Source organism: Vulpes lagopus, chromosome X (assembly GCF_018345385.1).
Source record: "Vulpes lagopus strain Blue_001 chromosome X, ASM1834538v1, whole genome shotgun sequence".
Taxonomy (NCBI): Eukaryota; Metazoa; Chordata; class Mammalia; order Carnivora; family Canidae; genus Vulpes; species Vulpes lagopus.
In genome coordinates, this window is record NC_054848.1 from 51583714 (window position 1) to 51604181 (window position 20468).

At 38.4% G+C, this 20468-nt stretch overlaps 1 protein-coding gene across 1 annotated transcript in view; it reads left to right on the forward strand.

Annotated features, from left to right (window-relative positions):
- AR (androgen receptor) overlaps positions 1-20468 on the forward strand; it is a 194426-nt gene that overhangs the window by 86603 nt on the left and 87355 nt on the right. The window contains exon 2 of the mRNA XM_041740757.1: positions 15970-16121. Coding sequence (XP_041596691.1) covers positions 15970-16121 — 152 coding nt within the window. The remainder of the gene's footprint in view (positions 1-15969; positions 16122-20468) is intronic.

The window sequence follows — 20468 nt, forward strand, 5'->3', positions numbered from 1 at the left end:
ATGTCAAGGAGCTGTTCACCATTTCTATTGAGGACAAAGGAAAACAATAATCTCAGGGATTTGGATTAGATATGAGGAAGAATTTGTAGGCAGGAAGTGGGAGATACTATGATCAAATAGATATTAACTATCTGGTATTTTTAAAACATTTATTTATTCATCCATGAGAGACACAGAGAGAGAGAGAGGCAGAGACATAGGCAGAGGGAGAAGCAGGCTCCTCGTAGGGAGCCCGATATGGAACTCGATCTCAGGACCCTGGGATCAGGCCCTGAACCAAAGGCAGATGCTCAACCACTGAGCCACCTCCAAGTGTCCCAATATTTGGTATTTTTAAAGAAAGGTTTTCATTTATCTGGTATAGTTTAACAATGTCCTAATTAGGACTCAAGAGTTGTTTAGGATCTATCTTGGCCTTCAAATTGAGATGTTGTTTAAAAGGCAAGAAGGCTGTTTTCAAACTTTGTTGTGAGGCTCAAGAGTAAATCAAGAAGGAAAGAAAGAAGGTGAGTTTAGTGGGAGGTACTTAGGCAGTATCTAGGCTAGACACTGGAAATTCATCTATGAAGTCCCCATGATGGATGGGAAACAGATACATACATAGATTTTTTGTGATATGAGACATTATTGATGTTCTGAAAGAAAACTGTACAAGTTGGGGGTGTGATCATAGTCTAGCTAAGAGATACAGAGTCAAGAAGGGCTTCCTGGAGTAGGTAATGGTGTCCTGGGCTGGGACCTGAGTTATGAGATAATGTGGCAAGGGAGACAAATAGTTGGGAGCAGTGCAAGGTCATTTCAGTTAGAGGGAATGACTATATGAGCAGAAACACAAAGGAGTGAAATAGAATTAAGACTAAAGAACTGAAACAGCGTGGTACGGCTCGAAGGGCACATGAGAAAGTTTGTTGAAGAGATAAGGGCTAGAAGTAGGCCTTGAATGCCAAGCTAATGCTTTGAATTTGTATCCTGTTGGCCAAGAGATTTTTAGTGCTTGCCTAAGATCACTTAAGCATTTCATAAAATTATGGATACTCAGGTCTCACCTGTAGCTTCAGATTCAGACAACTCTGGGCTAAGTTAGGGTGGGATCAGAGCTCTATAGCTCCTTGGGGGATTCTGAGGCATCTGTGAATTAGCCACCACTGTAGACCATAGGGAATTATTTTTTAAAAGTCTTAAGGAGAAGAGTTACAGGAGCAGATGTTTTAGAAAGAATTCCTCTGGGGTCCTGTGTAACTTATGGATTGAAGAAGATCAGACAAAAAGAAAAAATTCAATAAGAAAGTTGCCATTATTTTGAAGGTAAGGTTGTGCGTGGGGATGGGGCAGGTATTATTTAGGCAGTAAATTAACAGATACTAGTCACTGATTGACTTCATGGTGATGGTAGGTGAAACACATTGAGGAAGTGTATTATTACATTATATCCAGAATAATTCATGGCTTTTTGGATTGAGTCACTGGGAACTGCTATCCACTGTGAGAAACTCATCAAAAAAATTGATCGTGGAATCAGAAAGACTTGAGTTTAGATCTTATAGCCATCATTTGCTGTCTGTGGATTTTGGGCTTAAAGTTTCTGGACCTCAGTGCTCTCTTCTATAAAATGGGAGTAATGGTGCATACCTCATTATTTTTTTGTAAATATTAAATGAGGTTAAGTTATGTAGAATGTAGTATAGTAGCTGGGACATACAGGTGCATAGTAAATATCAGTTATTATTGGGCCATATGTTACGATATGTACTGCAGTGACATGGGATAGGGGATTTTTATTTTCTGCCAATGGCCCCCTGTCCCCACAGTCAAAATCAATATCACATGTTGGGGAGCAGGACACTTATCCTAAGTATCAAGTTAGTACTTGGTCTTGGATCAGGCCTTACTCTTGGTGTGTTTAAGACACAGGGTAAACCCTATTGCTGGTGAGTATCATTGAGGCTGTTTTCCTAGTTTCTGTAGGTTCTTTGAACCAACATAAAATGTCTCATTTTGGATTTCAGATTGTGGACTGAACTTGGAATCTCATCAGCATTTCATTACTACCTGAGTTATGTCTGTTCACATGATGTTATCTTTCTTTTCTTGGTTTGTGAAGTGCTCAGACACTTGACTGAACACTTTTCACATTTCTTAAACTACATTGTGTGACTTTATTTTTTTATTTTTTAAAAAAATTTATTTATTCATTCATGAGAGACAGAGAGAGAGAGAGAGGCAGAGACACAGGCAGAGGGAGAAGCAGGCTCCACGCAGGGAGCCCGACGTGGGACTTGATCCCAGGTCTCCAGGATCAGGCCCTGGGTTGAAGGCGGTGCTAAACCGCCGAGCCACCCGGGCTGCCCTATTGTGTGACTTTAAAGATAGAATTGTATTTTATTTAGTGCTTTCACAAATTTTGTACAAGTGATAGTAGTGGCTGCTGATTTTCTGACTTCATTTGCAATGTCAGACAGAGGAGGAGGCAGTATGGTGTATTGCACAGCTTACTGGACTGGGAGTCAGATGCCTTGGACTCTAGTCCCAATTGAAAGTTGCGATGGAATGAGGAAAATGGGGAGAAATGGCAATTTATTTTGACTGTACTAGACCTTTTTCCATGCATTTTCTCATACATTAGTCAAAAAACCCCTTTGAGGCTGATACATTATTTTCCTCATGTTGTAGATTAAAAAAAAAAAAACTGATGGTAAGGAAGTTAGGTTCATCTTGTGCCCAGTGTTACATGGCTAGTGATAAGTAGTAGTAGGGTTCAAACTGAGTATTTCTTCTCCAAAGCCTTTTGTAATACTGCAGTGCAACTTACTAGAAAATGCCTTTAACTCTGAGCTTCATTGGCCTTCTGTGTAAAATAGGACTCTGAAACCTTTGCTCTGTATGGCAGTAAATCTCCTCAGACCAGATGTTGGATAAGGGACAATGATATTTGTGTCTTTGTTTCTTAATGCATTCTAAGTGCTTCACAGTGCCTCCCACATGATGGGACACTCAATACATATTTGTTGATCTCTTTCCAGCAAGAGAGTAGTTCCATAACGGATGAGATCCATTTTTGTGGTTGCTACTTAATGCTATTAGCATTTTCTCAGAGATTTCTGGGCTATAGCCGAGTGACAATTTGATGTTGGTCATCATATAGATTTTTCATAGGTTGACTCTTTTTTTTTAAAGATTTATTTTTTATTTTGGATATATATGTACATACGTATGTGTATATATATGTATGTACATATATATATAGAGAGAGAGACAGAGAGAGTTGTGGTGGGAGGGGCAGAGAGAGAGGGAGACAAGAAGACTCCCCACTGAGGGAGGAGCCTGACATGAAGCTCAATCCCAGGACCCCAAGATCATGAACTGAGTTGAAACCAAGAGTCAGATGCTTAACTGACTGAGCCACCAAGTCTCCACCCATTGACTGACTCTTGCATATTCTAGGCCCTGGAAAATTTAGTCTACAGAATGTAAGTAAATAATTGCTCTACAACAGAACTCTGGTATAGTAGTTATAACACCTGGCTTCTAGTCTCAGGCCTATCTCTAGGAAACTGTTTCTTCTAGTCAATTCTCTCATTTTCTGGTTCCCAAATTTTCCCTGAACAATAAAAGAGACTAAAGCAGTGGTTTTAATCCCTGATTGGACATTATCATCATAAACATCAACTTTTTAAAAAATTGGATGCCTGGATCCCATCTTAATTCAATAAATCAGGGACGCCTGGGTGGCTCAGTGGTTGAGCATCTGCCTTAGACTCAGGGTGTGATCCTGGAGTGCTGGACTCAAGTCCCACATCAGGCTTCCTGCATGGAGCCTGCTTCTCCCTCTGCCTATGTCTCTGCCTCTTCTCTATGTCTCTCATGAATAAATAAATAAAAAACAAATCTTTTTTAAAAATTCAATTAAATCAGAATGGCGGGGAGATGTGGAACCTCCCCTAAAGATTTTACCATGCACCCAAAGGTGAAAAATACTGGGCAAGATGATCTATGAGAACCATCCAGCCTTGACAGTCAATGGCAGTGCAATGCTATATAGCATGGTAGATAAAGCATAGGTTTTTGAGTTAGCCAGACCTGCATTAAATCCTTGATCTTCTACTTTAACTAGCTCTGTGATCTTGAAGAAATTATTCAATGGCTCTGTACTTCTTGCTTCTCATTATAAAATGGACATAATCTGCGTATCCTGCAATAGTAGTTGTAAGGATCAAGCATCTTTGACAGTCCTGCCCATTACACAGTAAGCCCTCAGTCTCTAGTATCAGAAGTTCAAATGGAGGATGTGAAGAAACTATTGGTCCAGTAAGATTTAACATGTAAATTAAAAACAACGTGTTTTCTCATTTCCTGCTTTTTTGTTTTGTTTTGTTTGTTTGTTTGTTTTGGTAATGGATTCTGGAAGCAAAGAATGTGGAAAAATCTCTCATCCCTCAGATTAGATGACACTGCAGAAAGGAATCTGGCTAGTTGTTGCGTGGCTGATTGACTAAGACGACTAAGAAGCCATTGGAAAGATTTTGGCTCACAGAATACAGCAGATGTGGCTTGGGAGATGTAAGGACATGACTGTAATAAGCATTCATCTGTTCAGCCCCATTTCTGAAAGTGGTTCCAGGAGAAAAGGACAGCTTGGTCATTTTGGTAAGGCACACTGATTAAAACAGTCTTACTGCCACCCTTCAAGCTGTCCTGGCATGTTTGTCAGTTCATATAAACTACAGGAAAATGTAAATCACCAGTAGGTCTATAACTGATACATAGTGATAAGTAATTTTTCTATTCATACTTGTCTCTTCATGTCAGGTCTGTGGCTCAAGAATACATTAGAATCATGGCATCCTCATCCAACCTATTCCATAGTATGTTTGACAAGTATGTAAGACACCTAGCTAGATTAGTATTAAGATTTTAGTACCTGGTAGGCATTATTTTATAGTACCCCACCAAAGCACACAATTTTCTCTTCCTGTAGTAATAACCATCTTGGCCCCTTTTATAATATTTTCCTTCCTATACATTGCATTAACCATTTGTGCACTTATATTAGCCCAAAAAGAGCCCGTGAAAACTCCTTTCCGAACAGAGGCTGTGTCTTTCTCTACATACCCATCATTTAGCAGAGCTCTCCCTTCATAATGTATGAATGATATGAATTTTTGAATGGATGAATGAATGGTATAAGTGATGTTTCTTCTTCCTTTCATGACACATGATGAGTGTGTGTGTGTGTGTGTGTGTGTGTGTGTGTGTGTTGGGGTGGGAGTGATTTTTGTAGCATGTGAAACATAACCTGGCTTTTGGAATATAAGGAAGACTTCCACAATGGTAGAATGAAGTCTGTCATAAAGCTCTTTTCATAAGAACAACAAACATACTAGCAAAAATTGTGAAAATCAACCTCTCCAGAGCTCTGAAAAGGAAACAAAGTCCAGCAACAATCTGAAGTGAAGTGTATTTACTCAAGAAAAATTACTATATGTTTTCTGATCACATGGAAGTAATTAGAAATCAATAGTAGAAGGAACTGTCAAACTCACAAATGTGTATGTAGTGCTAAATAACACACTACTAAATAAGCAGTGGCTCAAAGAATAAATCAAAGGAGAAATGAGAAAATTCTTGAGGTGAGTAACAGTAAAAATATACTATACCAAACTTTATAGGATACAGATAAGTTAAAGCAGTACCTACAGGGAATTTATAGTTATAAATGCTTAATGCAGCTGCCTGAATGTATTCTCCTTGCAAATTTGTATATTGAAATCCTAATGCCCAATGTGATGGTATTAGGAAGTGACACCTTTGGGACGTACTGAGATCATGAAGTGGCACCCTAATGAATGTGATTATTGCTTTTATAAAAGAAAGTGATTAGAGCTTGCTTGCCTTGCTACCATGTGAGGATATAAGGAGAAGTCTGCATATTGGAAGAGGGTCCTCACACAACAATGCTGGCACCCTGATCTCAGACTTCCTGCCTCTAGAACTGTGAGAAATAAATTTATGTTGTTTATAGGCCACCCTGTCTGTGGTACTTTGTTGTAAAAGCCAGAACAGGTTAAGACACCTATATTAACAAAGAAAAAAAATATCAAATCAACAACTGTTCACTTTAGGAAACTAAAAAAATCAAAATAAAAACAAAGCATGACGAAATATTTAAAAAGATTAGAGGGGAGATAAATTGGATAGAGGATAGGAAGAATCAATGAAATCAAAAGTTACTTCTTTGAAAATATCAACAAACTTGATGAACCATTAGACTGACTAAAAAAAGAGAGAAGACTCATGGCAAAATCAGTAATTCAAGTGAGGACATCACCACCTATCTTAAAACAATAAAACAGGATTAAAGGGCTCCTAGAGTTAAGATGGTGGAGTATCAGGGGTACCCTGAATTTACCAGGTCCTTGAGTATAGCTAGATCAACATTCAACTATTTTGAACAGCTAGGGAGAAGATCTGAGGATTAAGGAAAGAGTCTACTAGTTGGAGTAAAAGTACGTGGCAGATGCAAAGCTTATTTTCACAAACAAATCAAAGTACACCTACTTAAAGGTCCAAATACTCCCCACAACAAGCAAGGAGGAACTCTGTAGATAAAGGACCAGTGGAAGAGAGCAGCCAACACACAACAGCAGAGTATACACAGCATACACCAGAAATACGTTCTGAGGTTGTTGGTGGTGGTTTCTTTTTTCCTTTTTTAATCTTTTCTTCCTTTCTTTTCTGAAAACAATGACTAAACAGAGAAACTCTCTGCAAAAGAAAGAACAAGACATAATAGTCACCACCAGGGATATAATCAATAGTAAGATGACTAAACTAGAATTTAAAACAACGATTATAAAAGTACTAGCTGGACCTCAAAAAAAGCATAGAAGACACTAGAGAACCCTTTACTGTAGAAATCAAAGAAGTAAAATCTAATCAGGCTAAAATTAAAAATGTTATAACTGAGATGAAGTAAAAAATGGAGGCTTTAACATTGAGGATAAAACATGCAAGAGAGAGTCAGTGATGTAGAAGGCAAAATAATAGAGAATAAGGAAGAAGAAAAGAAAGACAACTATTGAATCACAAAGGAAGACTTCGAGAAATCAGGAATTCAGTAAAGTAAAATAATATCTGAATAATAGAGGTCCCAGAAGACGAATAGTGGGAGAAAGGGACAGAAGGTTTATTTGAACAAATCGTAACTGAGAACTTCCTTAATCTGGTAAAGGAAACAGGCATATAAGTTCAGTGAACACAGAGATACCCCCCCCCCAAATCAATAAAAATAGGTCAACACCTTGACATATAATAGTGAAACTTGCAAGTTTCAAAAATAAAGAGAAAATCCTGAAAGCAGCTCAGGACAAGTGATCCTTAGCCTACAAGGGTAGATGCTTAAGGCTGGCAACAGACCTGTCCACAGAGATGTGGCAGGCCAGAAAGGACTAGCATGATATATTTAACATGTTAAGTGGGAAAAATATGCAGCCAAGAATATTGTATTCAGCAAGGCTGTCATTCAGAACAGAAGGGGAGATAAAGAGTTTCCAGGACAAACAAAAACTAAAGGAATTTATGAACACTAAACGGGCCCTGAAAGAAATATTAAAGGGGATTCTTTGAGGGAAGAGAGAGCCCAAAATAACAAAGACCAGAAAGAAACAGAGACAATCTATAGGAACACAATAACACTAACTTCATATCCTTCAATAATTACTCTGAATGTAAACAGACTAAATGCTTCAGTCAAAAGACATGGCGTATCAAATTGCATTTTAAAAAAACAAGATATACTACTTACAAGAGACTCATTTTAGACCCAAAGACACCACCAGATTGAAAATTAGGAGGTGGAGAACCATTTATCATGCTAGTAGAAAATAAAATAAAAGAAAGTTGGATCAGCCATCTTTATACCAGACAAACTAGATTTTATTTATTTTTTTTTCAAACTAGATTTTAAACCAAAGATTGTAATAAGAGATGAAGAAGGATATTATATCATAATCAATAAATAAAGGGTCTAACAATTGAAAACTAACAATTGTAAATATTTATGCCCCTAATTTGGGAGCAACCAAATATATAAACCAATTAATAACAAAGATAAAAGAAACTCATTGATAATAATGCAATGATATGGGATTTAACACCCCACTCACAGCAATGGACAGATCTAACCAAGGGCTTTGAATGACAACTGGAGCAAATGACTTCATAGATATATTCAGAGCAGTTCATCCCAAAGCAACAGAATACTCATTATTCTCCAGTGCACATGGAAAATTCTCCAGAATAGATCACATACTGGGTCACAAATCAGGTCTTACCAGGTACAAAAATATTGAGATTATTCCATTCATTTTCAGACCACAATGCTTTATTTTTTGAAAGATTTTTTTTATTTATTTGAGAGTGACAGCATGAGTTGGGGGTGGGGGGCAGAGGTGAAGGAGAAGCAGACTCCGTGCTGAGCAGGAAGCCCAATGTGGGGCTTTGTCTCAGGACCCTGAAATCATGACCTGAGCCAAAGGCAGATGGTTTAACTGACTGAGGCACCCAAGAACCCAGACCACAATGCTTTAAAACTTAAAATCAACTACAAGAAAAAAAAATTGGAAAAAAATGGAAGAAAAAAATGTACAAATACATGGAGAATAAAGAACATCCTACTAAAGAATGAATGGATCAACCAGGAAATTAAAGAAGAATTTTAAAAATACATGGAATCCAATGAAAAAGATAACACAATACTTCAGAACCTTTGAAATACAGCAAAGGTGATCCTAAGAGGGAAGTATATAGCAATACAAGTCTTTCTCAAGAAATAAGAAATCTCAAATACACAACCTAACCTTAAACCTTAAGGAGCTGTTAAAAGAATAACAAAGCCTAAATCCAGCAGGAGAACAGAAATAATAAAGATTAGACCTGAAATAGAAATTTAAAAAAAAAGAAAAGATCAATGAAATTAGGAGCTGGTTCTTTGAAAGAATTAATAAGATCAATAAACCTCTAGCCAAACTTATCAAAAAGAAAAAATCCAAATTAACAAAATCATGAATGAAAGAGGAGAGATCACAACCATCACTGAAGAAATAAAGAGAATTATAAGAGTATATTATTATATGCCAACAAATTAGACAATTTGGAAGAAACAGATTAATTCCTAGAAATATATAAGCTACCCAAACTGAAATAGGAAGAAATAGAAAACCTGAACAGACATGTAACCACCAAACAAACTGAATCAGTAATCAAAAATCTCCAAGAAACAAGTTATAGAGTCCCAGATGGCCTCCCAGCAGAATTCTACCAAACATTTAAATAATTAATATATATTCCTCTGAAACTGTTTCAAAAAGTAGAAATGAGGGAAAACTTCCAAACTCATTCTCTAAGGGCAGCATTACCTTGATCCTAAAATCAAAGACCCCACCCAAAAGGAGAATTACAGAACAATATCCATGATGAACACATAAACAAAAATCCTCACCAAGATACTAGCTAATAGGATCCAACAGTACATGAAAAAGGTTACTCACCACATCCAAGTGGAATTTTTTCCTAGGTTGCAGTGGTGCTTCAACATCCACAAACTAATTGATGTTTTACACTACATTAATAAAAGAAAGGACAAGAACCATATGATCTTCTAAATAGAAGCAGAAAGAGCACTTGGCAAAATGCAGCATCCTTTCTTGATAAAACCTCTCTGCAGTGTAGGGATAGAGGGAACATACCTCAATATTATAAAAAATCATATATGAAAAACCCACAGTGAATACATTCCTCAACAGGGAAAAACTGAGAGCTTTCCCTTAAGATCAGGAACACATCAGGGATGTCCATTCTCACCTGTGTTGTTCAACAGAGTATTGGAAGTCCTAGCCTCAAGAGTCAGACAACAAAAAGAAATAAAAGACATCTAAATTGGCAAAGAAGAAGTCAAATTCTCACTCTTTGCACCCAACATGATCCTCCATGTAGAAAACCCAAAAAGACTCCAGTCCAAAATTAATAGAGCTGATAGAGGAATTCAGCAAAGTCGCCTGATATAAAGTCAATAGGTAGAAGTTAAGCACATTTCTATACAATAACAATGAGGCAGAAAGAGAAATCAAGGAATCGATCTCATTTGCAATCGCACCAAAAACAATAAGATAGCTAGGAATAAATCTAATGAAAGGTATAATATCTGTATTCTGAAAACTATAAAGTATTTATGAAAGAAATTGAAGAAGACACAAACAAGGAAATGGAAAAGCCTTCTATACTCATGGATTGGAAGAACAAACATTGTGAAAATGTCTATACTACCCAAAGCAATCTACACATTCAGTGCAATCGCTGTCAAAATAACAACAGTATTTTTCACAGAGCTAGAACAAACAATGATAAAATTTGAATGGAACCAGAAAAGACCAAATAGCCAAAGGAATGGTGAAGAAGAAAACCAAAGCTGGGCATCACAATGCCCGACTTAAGCTATATTACAAAGCTGTAATCAGCCAGACAACATGGTACTGGCACAGTAAGAAACCATAGATCAATGGAACAGAACAAAGAACCCAGAAATGGACCCTCAACTCTATGGTCCACTACTCTTTGACAAAACAGGAAAGAATATCCACTGGAAAAAAAGTCTCTTCAACAAATGGTGTTGGGAAATTGAACAGCCACATGCAGAAGAATGGAACTGGACCCCTTTCTTGCACCATACACACACACAAAAAAAACTCAAGATGGATAAGAGACCTAACTGTGAGACAGGAATCCATCAAACTCCTAGAGGAGAACAGAGGCAGTAACCTCTTTGGCCTTGGCCATAGCAACTTCTGGCAAGACATGTCTCCAAAGGCAAGTGAAAAAAGGGCAAAGACTACTGTGATTTCCATCAAGATAAAAAGCTTTTGCACAGGAAAGGAAACCGTCAACAAAACTAAAAAGCAACCTACAGAATGAGAGAAGATATTTGCAAATGTCTATCAGTTAAAAAACTAGTATCCAAAATCTGTAAAGAACTTATCAAACTCAACACCCCTAAAACAAAAAAATTCTAGGCAAGAAATAGGCAGAAGATATGAACAGACATTTGTCCAAAGAAGACATCTAGATGGCTTTACAGACACATGAAAAGATGCTTGACATTTCTCAACATCAGGAAAATACAGATCAAAGCCATGATCAGATACCACCTCACACCAGTCAGAATGGCTAAAATTAATGACTCAGGAAACAACACTTTTACACATCTAGCCTTTTATTCTTGATCTCCCCACTTGTATTTACCTTTTTCTAAATGCACTGTATAGCCAAGAATGATGATCTCTTTCATTTTAAGGATATTAGACATTTCCCCCTTTATTATAATAAGGCAAAAGGTGAAGGCACCATATATATACAATGCAACTATCATATGGCAGGCACAGGAGGAAGGGCTTGATAGGTACTATTTAATGTAATTCTAACAAAAGCCCTTTTGGTTAGAAAGTATACCCCATCTCCAGATGAGACAAATGGAGTTCAGAGAGCCTTAATGACTGGGACCAAGGTTCAGTGGAGGATACAGGATTCCAGCCCAGCTCTGCCAGGCTCCAAAGCCCTGCTGAGCTGACATTCAGCTTCCATACAAGGAAAACTAGTCTGTGACTTTTGCATTTCATCTTGGTTCCACAGTCCTTGGGGAACTTGCTTAAAGTAGTCAGACCCTTTAAGGTATTTTCAAGTCTGAGAGACAGACAAACTGAGAGTATAGCTAGGTGCTGAAAATTTCTGAGCGCAAGTTCCCCATAGTTGAGCTGGCATTTGTAGTCCCCTAGCTTCTAGTGATCCAGAATTAAATAATCTAGTGATTATTTAATTAATTGTGAAACTGTTGAAGAAAAGCAAGTGGTATTCTGGTTTGGGAAAGTTCCTTTTTATGTGGCAGTGCTTTTCCTTCATACTCAAAACTGAATGTCCATCATAGGGATAATAAGTGAGCATGTAACCTGGGGGAGGCAAGAAATACAAATGTCGCATGCAAATTCTGAACTTACTTGTTCTCAGAGCAAACTTCTGCACTTGGGCTTAGGCTGCTATTTAGGAGGATGTTAGAAACTTCTCAGGTTATTTTTTCTTTCACAATGTGCTGTTAGAGCCATAGAAAGCATAAATGCATGCATTGTATAAGTTAGATATACAGCATAATAATAAAATGAATGCTCATGAGCCCTGATTAAAGAATAAGAACTTTAAAACCATTTCTTTTGTTTATTGCTCTAACTCCAGGACCTAGAATAGTGCCTGGTATGTAGTAGACATTTTTGAATGCATGCATAAATCAACTTGTATCCTCCTTCCTTATATCATTAACCATAGTCTCCCCTTAGAAGTAACCACTATCTTACATTTGGGGTTTATTAGTCCCTTGGATGTATATGATTTTCATATATATATGTATATATATATACACACATAAATGCTTAAAACATATTATATATATAATATATATTATATATATATATATATATATATTCCCAAATTATGTATTGTTTACTTCTGCACTTTTTTGGGGACTGTATGTCATGGAATCATACAATATTTAGGCTATTGTGATTTATGTCTTTTATGCAACATTAGCTTGTAAGATTTACATATGTGTACTTGTATTCTCTTCTTGTCATTGCTGAATTGTAATTTATTGAATGAGGGTGCTGTAATTTATCCTTTTACCTCTTAGTGGATGTTTATCTTTTCTGCTTTTATAAATAAAAGTGATATGACCATTCCCACACATGCTTCCTGGTACAAATGTGCATGAGTTTCTCTAGGATATAAACCTGGATAGGGACTCTTGTTGCAATTTTCATTACCAATGCCCAGAGGTCAGCCCATGAGGCAGAATTGAAATGTGCCTTTTGTCTACACTAGGTCAGAGTCAGTAAGAGTGCTATCCAACATATTTTTCCAGAAAGAAGAGGGGCAGGCGGGTGGAGACCAGCCTGGAGAAGTTAGCAGGTACTCAGGCCTTTAGTCAAAGTGGGTGGTGGGGATCCCTGGGTGGCTCGGCGGTTTGGCGCCTGCCTTTGGCCCGGGGCGTGATACTGGAGTCCCGGGATCAAGTCCCACATCGGGCTCCCTGCATGGAGCCTGCTTCTCCCTCTGCCTCTTTCTCTCTCTCTCTCTCTCTCTCTCTCTCTGTCTCTCATTGATAAATAAAATCTTTTTTTAAAAAGTGGGTTGTAATTAGGAAAAGTTCAGATTCTCAAACTGTCTTTATTATTTCTCCCTTTCTTTCTCCTTTTCTATAGTTATTTCCATAAATGGTGCATTTTATTAAACATATCTATAACCAAAATATTGATGGATTTTTTCAGTCTTTAAGCATTGATCATAAATTTGATTAATTGAATTAGTTTGTACAATTTGAACTGTATTTTAAATTTTAATATGGATGAAAATTTCTGTTCCTTTAAGGCTCTTTTCAAAACTACCTCTTGTTTAGGCAGGTTTCTACACTGTATATCTAGTGTTTATTTTCCAGCTATATGATAAAAATTACTGTCATTATCATCATCACTTCATTTACCCATTTATACCTTCATACCTTTAAAAAAAGTTCCTGTCTTTGAGGTGCTTTCTCATCTGTAGCAGTCTATATTCTGCTTTATTATTTTATCTACTATGTTATTTTACAGTTTCTTGCTTCCTGTCTTCTCTGGTAGATAGTAGGTTTCTTAGAGGCAAGAATAATATATTGATTATCATGATATTCCCAGCACCTAGCCCTTTGCTTGGTTCATAGGGCTAGGTGCTAGGAGTTGAGTTGAGTCTATCTAATTTCAACCTTTAATTTTATAACATGGTTAGTCATAGGCACTTTGGAGTCAGACTTACCTAGGATGGAATCTGGCATTTCCACTTAGGAGATGAGTGATCTTGAACCAGCTCAATTTTCCTGAACATCAATTCCTTTCCTACAATACAGAGATGATACGGAGTTACCTGGCAAGGCTTTGGGGGAGATTAAATGACCCGATACATATGAAATGGCCTGGCACATAGGTGCCTAAATACATGTCTTTTTTATTTTATTTGAATAGCTTACATTAGTTTCAGAAGTCAAAAAAAGAGAGAGAAAGATGAATACACTTACAAAAATAAAAACAAAAAACTTCTGCTGCTTCTCCTTGCTTCATGAATGATAAATTTTTTACCCGAGGAAATGACATTTTTAGCCAAAGGAATGATGCTCTTAGCATTTGGCCCATTTACATATGGGAAGTGAGCTATTTTCCTGGGGAACTTGTGGTTCTGCTAGTCTTGCTGGCTTTCCAAAGTCAAGTTAGGAACTTGAGAGCTTGTGAAGGAAATAGATAGGCCACCATAGCCAGCTGCTGGGTTTGCATATCAGCCAGACTTTTTGAGTGACTTCTGTTGTACTTGGTGGGACTTGAATAAATGCTAATATTTGTGTCTTAGAGGTAAAGTACTTGTCAACTATAGCCTAAGCGAAAATTTTCTTTGCTCTTGCCCTGCCAGGGCTGATCCATGATTATTCAAGGGAGGATAACATTTCATGCTTGTTTGGATTCTGATGACTATGCTTAGCATGGTAATCAAAGAGACGTGTAGAAAGTGAAAGAGTAGCAGGAAGATGATAGGGTAATGGAAAGTGTGTTGGATTTGGAGCCAGATATCCTGGGTTTGCTGTCAAATAATTTTGGGCTTTACCTCTCTGAGTCTTTCTTCATAAGATATAATAATGAGGAAAAAATATTTCCCAGAGTTGTTTTGAAGTGTAGAAATCACCCAACACAGCAAATAGGCTGCCATTAAGGCTTATTTTCCTTTCTTCCTTCCTTTCTTGGTAAGGAAGAAGTGCTCATAAAAAGTATGGCTGCATTCCTGTAGATGAGAATATGGGCAATTGTCATCTACTTTTGGAAGATTAACCCAGGATGTCACTTGGGTTTTGTTGAATGCTGAGACAGAGGGCATAGGAGAGAAAAAAATTTGACCTTGGGTTAGAAGAACCATGTTTCATTTGTTTCAACTTGAATTGCTATGGGAGACTTAGAATTACACTTCCATTAAGGTTTCAGGATTGGCTTTTCTGACCCTCTCCTTCATATCCATCTGATAGGACTCAGACACAGACCTTCTTAGAGATAGGAAGTTTAGACTAGGTGACCCCTGAGGCTCCATCCTAGTCTAAGGACCCTATGAGTATTTTAATGGCCACGTGTTGGGATGGTATCTGAGAAATTTCCGTCATCACTGTGTATCATTTCCCAACAAAACCCTCAGGCATAAGGATTCTGCTACTCAGTGTTGTAGAATGGAGGTCAGAGGATGCCCATGTGATCTACAGAGATGACTAAGGAAAGTCAAGGAGTGGGGGAAATATAGAACAATTAAGACTGGTATGATGACACTAATCATGATCCCTCACTTGTGTATTCATTTTAAAGGCTTTTTATCCTTTTATATAATTCATACTGCCACTCACAACAGCTCAATAGGATGAGCAATATTATTAACAGGTGAGAGTGAGGCTCAGAGAACTCGAGCAAAGCATACCAGACTGCTTTGTTTAGACTTTTTTGCCTTAGATCTCCCTTTGGATAAGGTAAAGCCATAGAGCTGGGTTCATACCACTTAACTGCTCTGAAATTGTTGCCAGAACCACTTTAAGTTAGATACCTTAACCTCGGGTTTCTGTCTTCATCCTTCCCTCATATAAACTTAGCCCATGAGAGTGGCTGGTTCCAGAGAACTTCTCGAATTCCTTATCAGGATCCAAAAAGTCTCTGCCTGCATGACAGGAAATCAGCTTCACGCTCAATTAAGTAAGGAGTAATTTTATTTTATAAAAACAATAATTTACACGTGTAAGTTTGCTCCTGAAGACCTCAGACTTCTGTCCTCTTATCTCTGCCAGCCACTGACATGTATTGCATTGTTTCTCATGTGTCTTTCCAGTTTGGAGACTGCCAGGGACCATGTTCTACCCATTGACTATTACTTTCCACCTCAGAAGACCTGTCTGATCTGCGGTGATGAAGCTTCTGGCTGTCACTATGGAGCTCTCACTTGTGGAAGCTGCAAAGTCTTCTTTAAAAGAGCCGCTGAAGGTAAGGGGTCTTACACACTACTTTCTCCCTTTCTCCTTTATCTTATATATAGGGACACCAGTCTTTCAGAGCCCAGGACTTTATCATCTTGGAGGCAAAGTCACTGGTAGGACCCTCTCAAAGAACCTAAGAACCTAAAGAAGAAAGTTTTTATATTCGCTGGTCCCCTGGCTTTTGCCACCTTGGTAGTACAGGCAATGTAGTCGATGAAGGTGGTCCTATCTGGTGCTTAGAGCCTGGGACAGTCCTAGGGATAGAAGATAGTTAATGATTTGAAAAGATCTAATTTCTTCTCTGCTTGTGTTCCACTCTGCTGTGTAGTGAGGGAAAAATTGTCTTTATTAGAGAAGTTATGAATGGAGAAACCCCAACTGTGTTCCCCACCCATTCACTATAGTGTATATGGGACTTCTCTTCACAAAGTCTCTTGGCCTCAGCCCCAGAAAAGAAGTGTTCTTTGCTGTTCAGCAGACCATCAGTTCCCTGCTCCTACTCCCTCCTGCTGCTGCCTTCATGGGACACCTTTTATATTAATGGCCTCTAGGTAAATAGGGATACAGAGTGATAAAACACTTTTATTTTCTCCATAGACTTGCCCTCAGGGCCAGTCCATTGGTATAGCACTCATGCTAAATTACATCTCACATTTGGCTAAGTGGGCTAAACCCTGGCTTCTTAGTCTTATTGAGCTTAGAACAGTCTTAGTCTTATTGAGTTTAGAACAGTTCATGTCTGATCAAGTCTCAGAGGTGCTCGGCCCACATCCTACAGCAAGAACTCCCATTTCCAGACCTCCTATATATGCTAGTGACTCCTTTCTTCCCAATTGACCTGGGCTCAAACCTCCTACTCATCCACTTCATTCCTCATCCTGTACTAATGGCTTCTTTTCTCAAAGGGACACTGATAAGCAGCCTCTAGACCAAAATGCTCCGCTCTGGGGGTGGACCCAGTTGCTGAACACCAGTATCTACTCCTATCTCCATTTTCCACAAAGGAAGTACTTCCTGCCAGACCTTTCCTTTGCTCTCACTGGCCTAGAAGTGTTGAGGTCCAAGTTGGAACCAAAACAGTCTTGCCTTAGGTAAAGACTAAAACCCCTGAGGACAGTCTTAAAAGTGGCAGGTATATAAGCCACCCCTTTCACTAGAAATGTGATGGCACCCACCAGAGGACAGCAGAAGCACCAGAGGATTCTTGGCATCTAGAGAAAAGATGCAAAGCAGGTATCCTTTACTGGTTTCCCAATTGACAGTCAATTGAAATGATGATTGCCTTTTTATAATTTTAGGCAGGTGGCAGGAATACTTATAAAACAGAAAACTGTTACCTTGTTTTCTTCCAGTCCCCAAAGCAATAAAGAGATAGCTACCTTTCAGTATTACTGAAAATATGCTGCATGTTCCGTCCATACCCCCAAGTAGACTATTGCTACTGCCTGTGCTGGGCTAGTAGAAGGTCCAGAGCCCCAGTACCTAGACCTAGGCAGTTTAGGAAGAGACACGGAGAGCAGTTCTTGCCTTTCTTAAGATACTTACAGAAGTATGGCTGTCAGAAACGAAAGTGAGGAACAGCCCAAAGACATCAGATCACCCCCAGTTTCCTCAGTGAGAATTTGCTTCCTCCCCTACCCCATTATCCTGTAGGCTTTGTCTGTAGAGCATAGAATAAACCAGAGCACTCATGTAGAGATGGTGTGATCAGATGAGAAAAGAGTTTAAGTAAGCAACTGAACAAGCAAATTCAATAGATTAGATTTTATATGATGCTACCTCTGGGTTTTATAAATCTGGGTCACAATATTGCTATTTTTAGAAAACAGGGAAAGTGATAAGACATATTGTAAAAGGGAAAATTTGCTGTCATAACATACTCCACATAGGAGCTTTCTGCAGAAGTTAGGGCTGAAGGAGGGAGAAAAGCACAGTGGCAACTGGCAGGGGCTACCTAGAAAGAGCTGTGCTATGATGTGGATCTTGGGCTGTTTGAGAACAAGGAAGCAGAGATGGCTAATCACTCAACTTACAGAACACTTGGAAATCCAGGAAGGTCTCAAAATGCTCTAGACCCTAGAATCACATAAGTTAGGGAAACTTGGTAATATTGAGAAAATGAGCCTCCATCAGCTCATGGGACCAAATACTCTTAACTGTTGAAGTATGGAAAATCACAAATGGATTTCTTAGAAAGCTATGGAGCCCCTTGGTTCCTTTGGAATATGAACCCCACATTCCAGTCCTGAGTCCTTTGAGGGATAGAAGAAAGTGGTTAAAACACACACACACACACACATACACACACACAAAGAAAACAAAGCCAAAAAACAGGCATTTTCTTTCTTCTCTCATCTATAAAGCTTGTTGGCTGGAATTTACTGCTGTCATTATCTCTATTTGAAGGCAGGGGGCTTATTACCCACAGAGAACATTTATTGATTTGGATTTTTTTTCCCTCATTTTTACAATGTGTCCTTATTGCCCGAATGGCCTTTATGAAAGTGTTTCTGAATCTGCCTTGTTGAAACTTGAAATTCCACCTGTTTTGGAGAGAGTGGGAGCACAGATCTTTCTTTTCCTCATTTGTTTGTCATTGTCAGTTAAGTCAGACTGAGTATTCGGAGTGTTGATTACCACTTTATTCATGGTTTCAGAAATCTCTGGACTGGGCACAGGTACAAAACTTAAAAGCCTGGCATGTCAGACAGAAATCCATTTCTAGCTTTGGTAGTTCATAAAGCATGAGACTTTAATGCTGTCATTGGTGCAAGGCTCAGCACAGAGTCAATTGTAATCTAGCCAGGTTTTGCTATTGAGGAGGAAGAAGAGGAAGGATCTTCATATTTCCTCATTGTCAGTAATTCTGGGAGTTTGGGGTGAGAATTAGGCTAGTTAGGGAAGTATCTATATATTGTGAGATTAAAAGAGTAATCGTGGTAGGCCATAGGGGTAAAATCACTAAAATCTGGTTGATAAAAACTTTGTGTATGTATGAGTGCTTGTACGTGCGAGTGTGCATGTGGGCACATGCAGTTGGGGGATGATCTATGGGCAAGAAACAGGCACAAGGAGAATCAGCTAGCTGGTGGGGTGTTGGAATGAGCAGGGAAGTAATGGGGAAGGCATATTGAATGCTATCTAAAAGCCCAGGAAGTCAAAGGAAGGTGATGCCCATACACAGGAGCAGGGGCTCCAAGGGGTTTTAGTTGTCTGGCTTTGAATAATCAATTTTCCTCTTTGGATTTCAATTTTATCTGTCTGTAAAATAAGGGACTTAAACTAGATTTTTTTCAGAGAGAGAGAGAGAGAGGGAGAGAAAGAGAATCCCAAGCAGGTTCCATACCCAGTGCAGAGCCTGATGCCGGGCTTGATCTCATGACCCCGAGATCATGACCTGAGCCAAAACCAAGACTCCGACACTTAATAGACTGAGCCACCCAGGCACCCCTATATATTTTTAATATGCTTTTCTGGCTTTGACTTTTTATGATGGTTCTACAAATTACAAATATCATCACTGTCAAAACTATTATGTCAGCAAACAAACATGCCTTTATACATACCTATATGCACTTTTGGTTTTGCCTTCCTAACAGATGGTGAATCCTAGATTGTATTTTAAAAATCAATTTTCAGATAAGGATAGAACTAGCTGAGAAAATACATGGTGGATGGGCTAGGTTAAAAATTCAGGACTCTGAGATTCTCCCTTCCCCCAGCATTGTGACCATAGTTGGATAACTTCCTTTCTTTTCCATTTTCTCATCTGGAAAATCAGGATGTAAATCTCCATCTCTATCACATCATGTTTCAAAGAGGGTTAATTAGTTCATCATGTGCACTGTGTGCTCAAGAATTTACTATTTTTCAGACATTTTCTAGTAAAACATTGGAGATTGTACATCCATTTGTTTTGTACACATGGAGTGCTGTTTGGTACACATCATAAAATTGAAACTGTAGTTTACATTCTGGACTCAAAGAATTACAGCATCGTCACTGATGTTTACAAGATGTCCCAATTTAGTATTCCTGGCAAATTTTAAATAAGTATGGCTTTGATTCCCTCTCTCACCCCAGGTTTTTGTGAGGGAAGAAATGTAAGTGAACCCTAATTGAACTCTTTCTGTCCTTTAAATCCACTCTTTCCCACCTCAACTCATGTGGAATTGAATATTACTTCTTGTTTGGAGTCTTGCAGAGAGTTTTTCATGCTTTTCAGTGTCCTCTTCACTCCCTGGCTTTTTGAGCAACATTTCCCAAGGGCAGGTTAACAATGTTAGGAGGATCTGCTTGCAGCTTCAACAGAGCCTTGATAGGTATCTTTGGCCAAGGAATTGACTGATCCTGA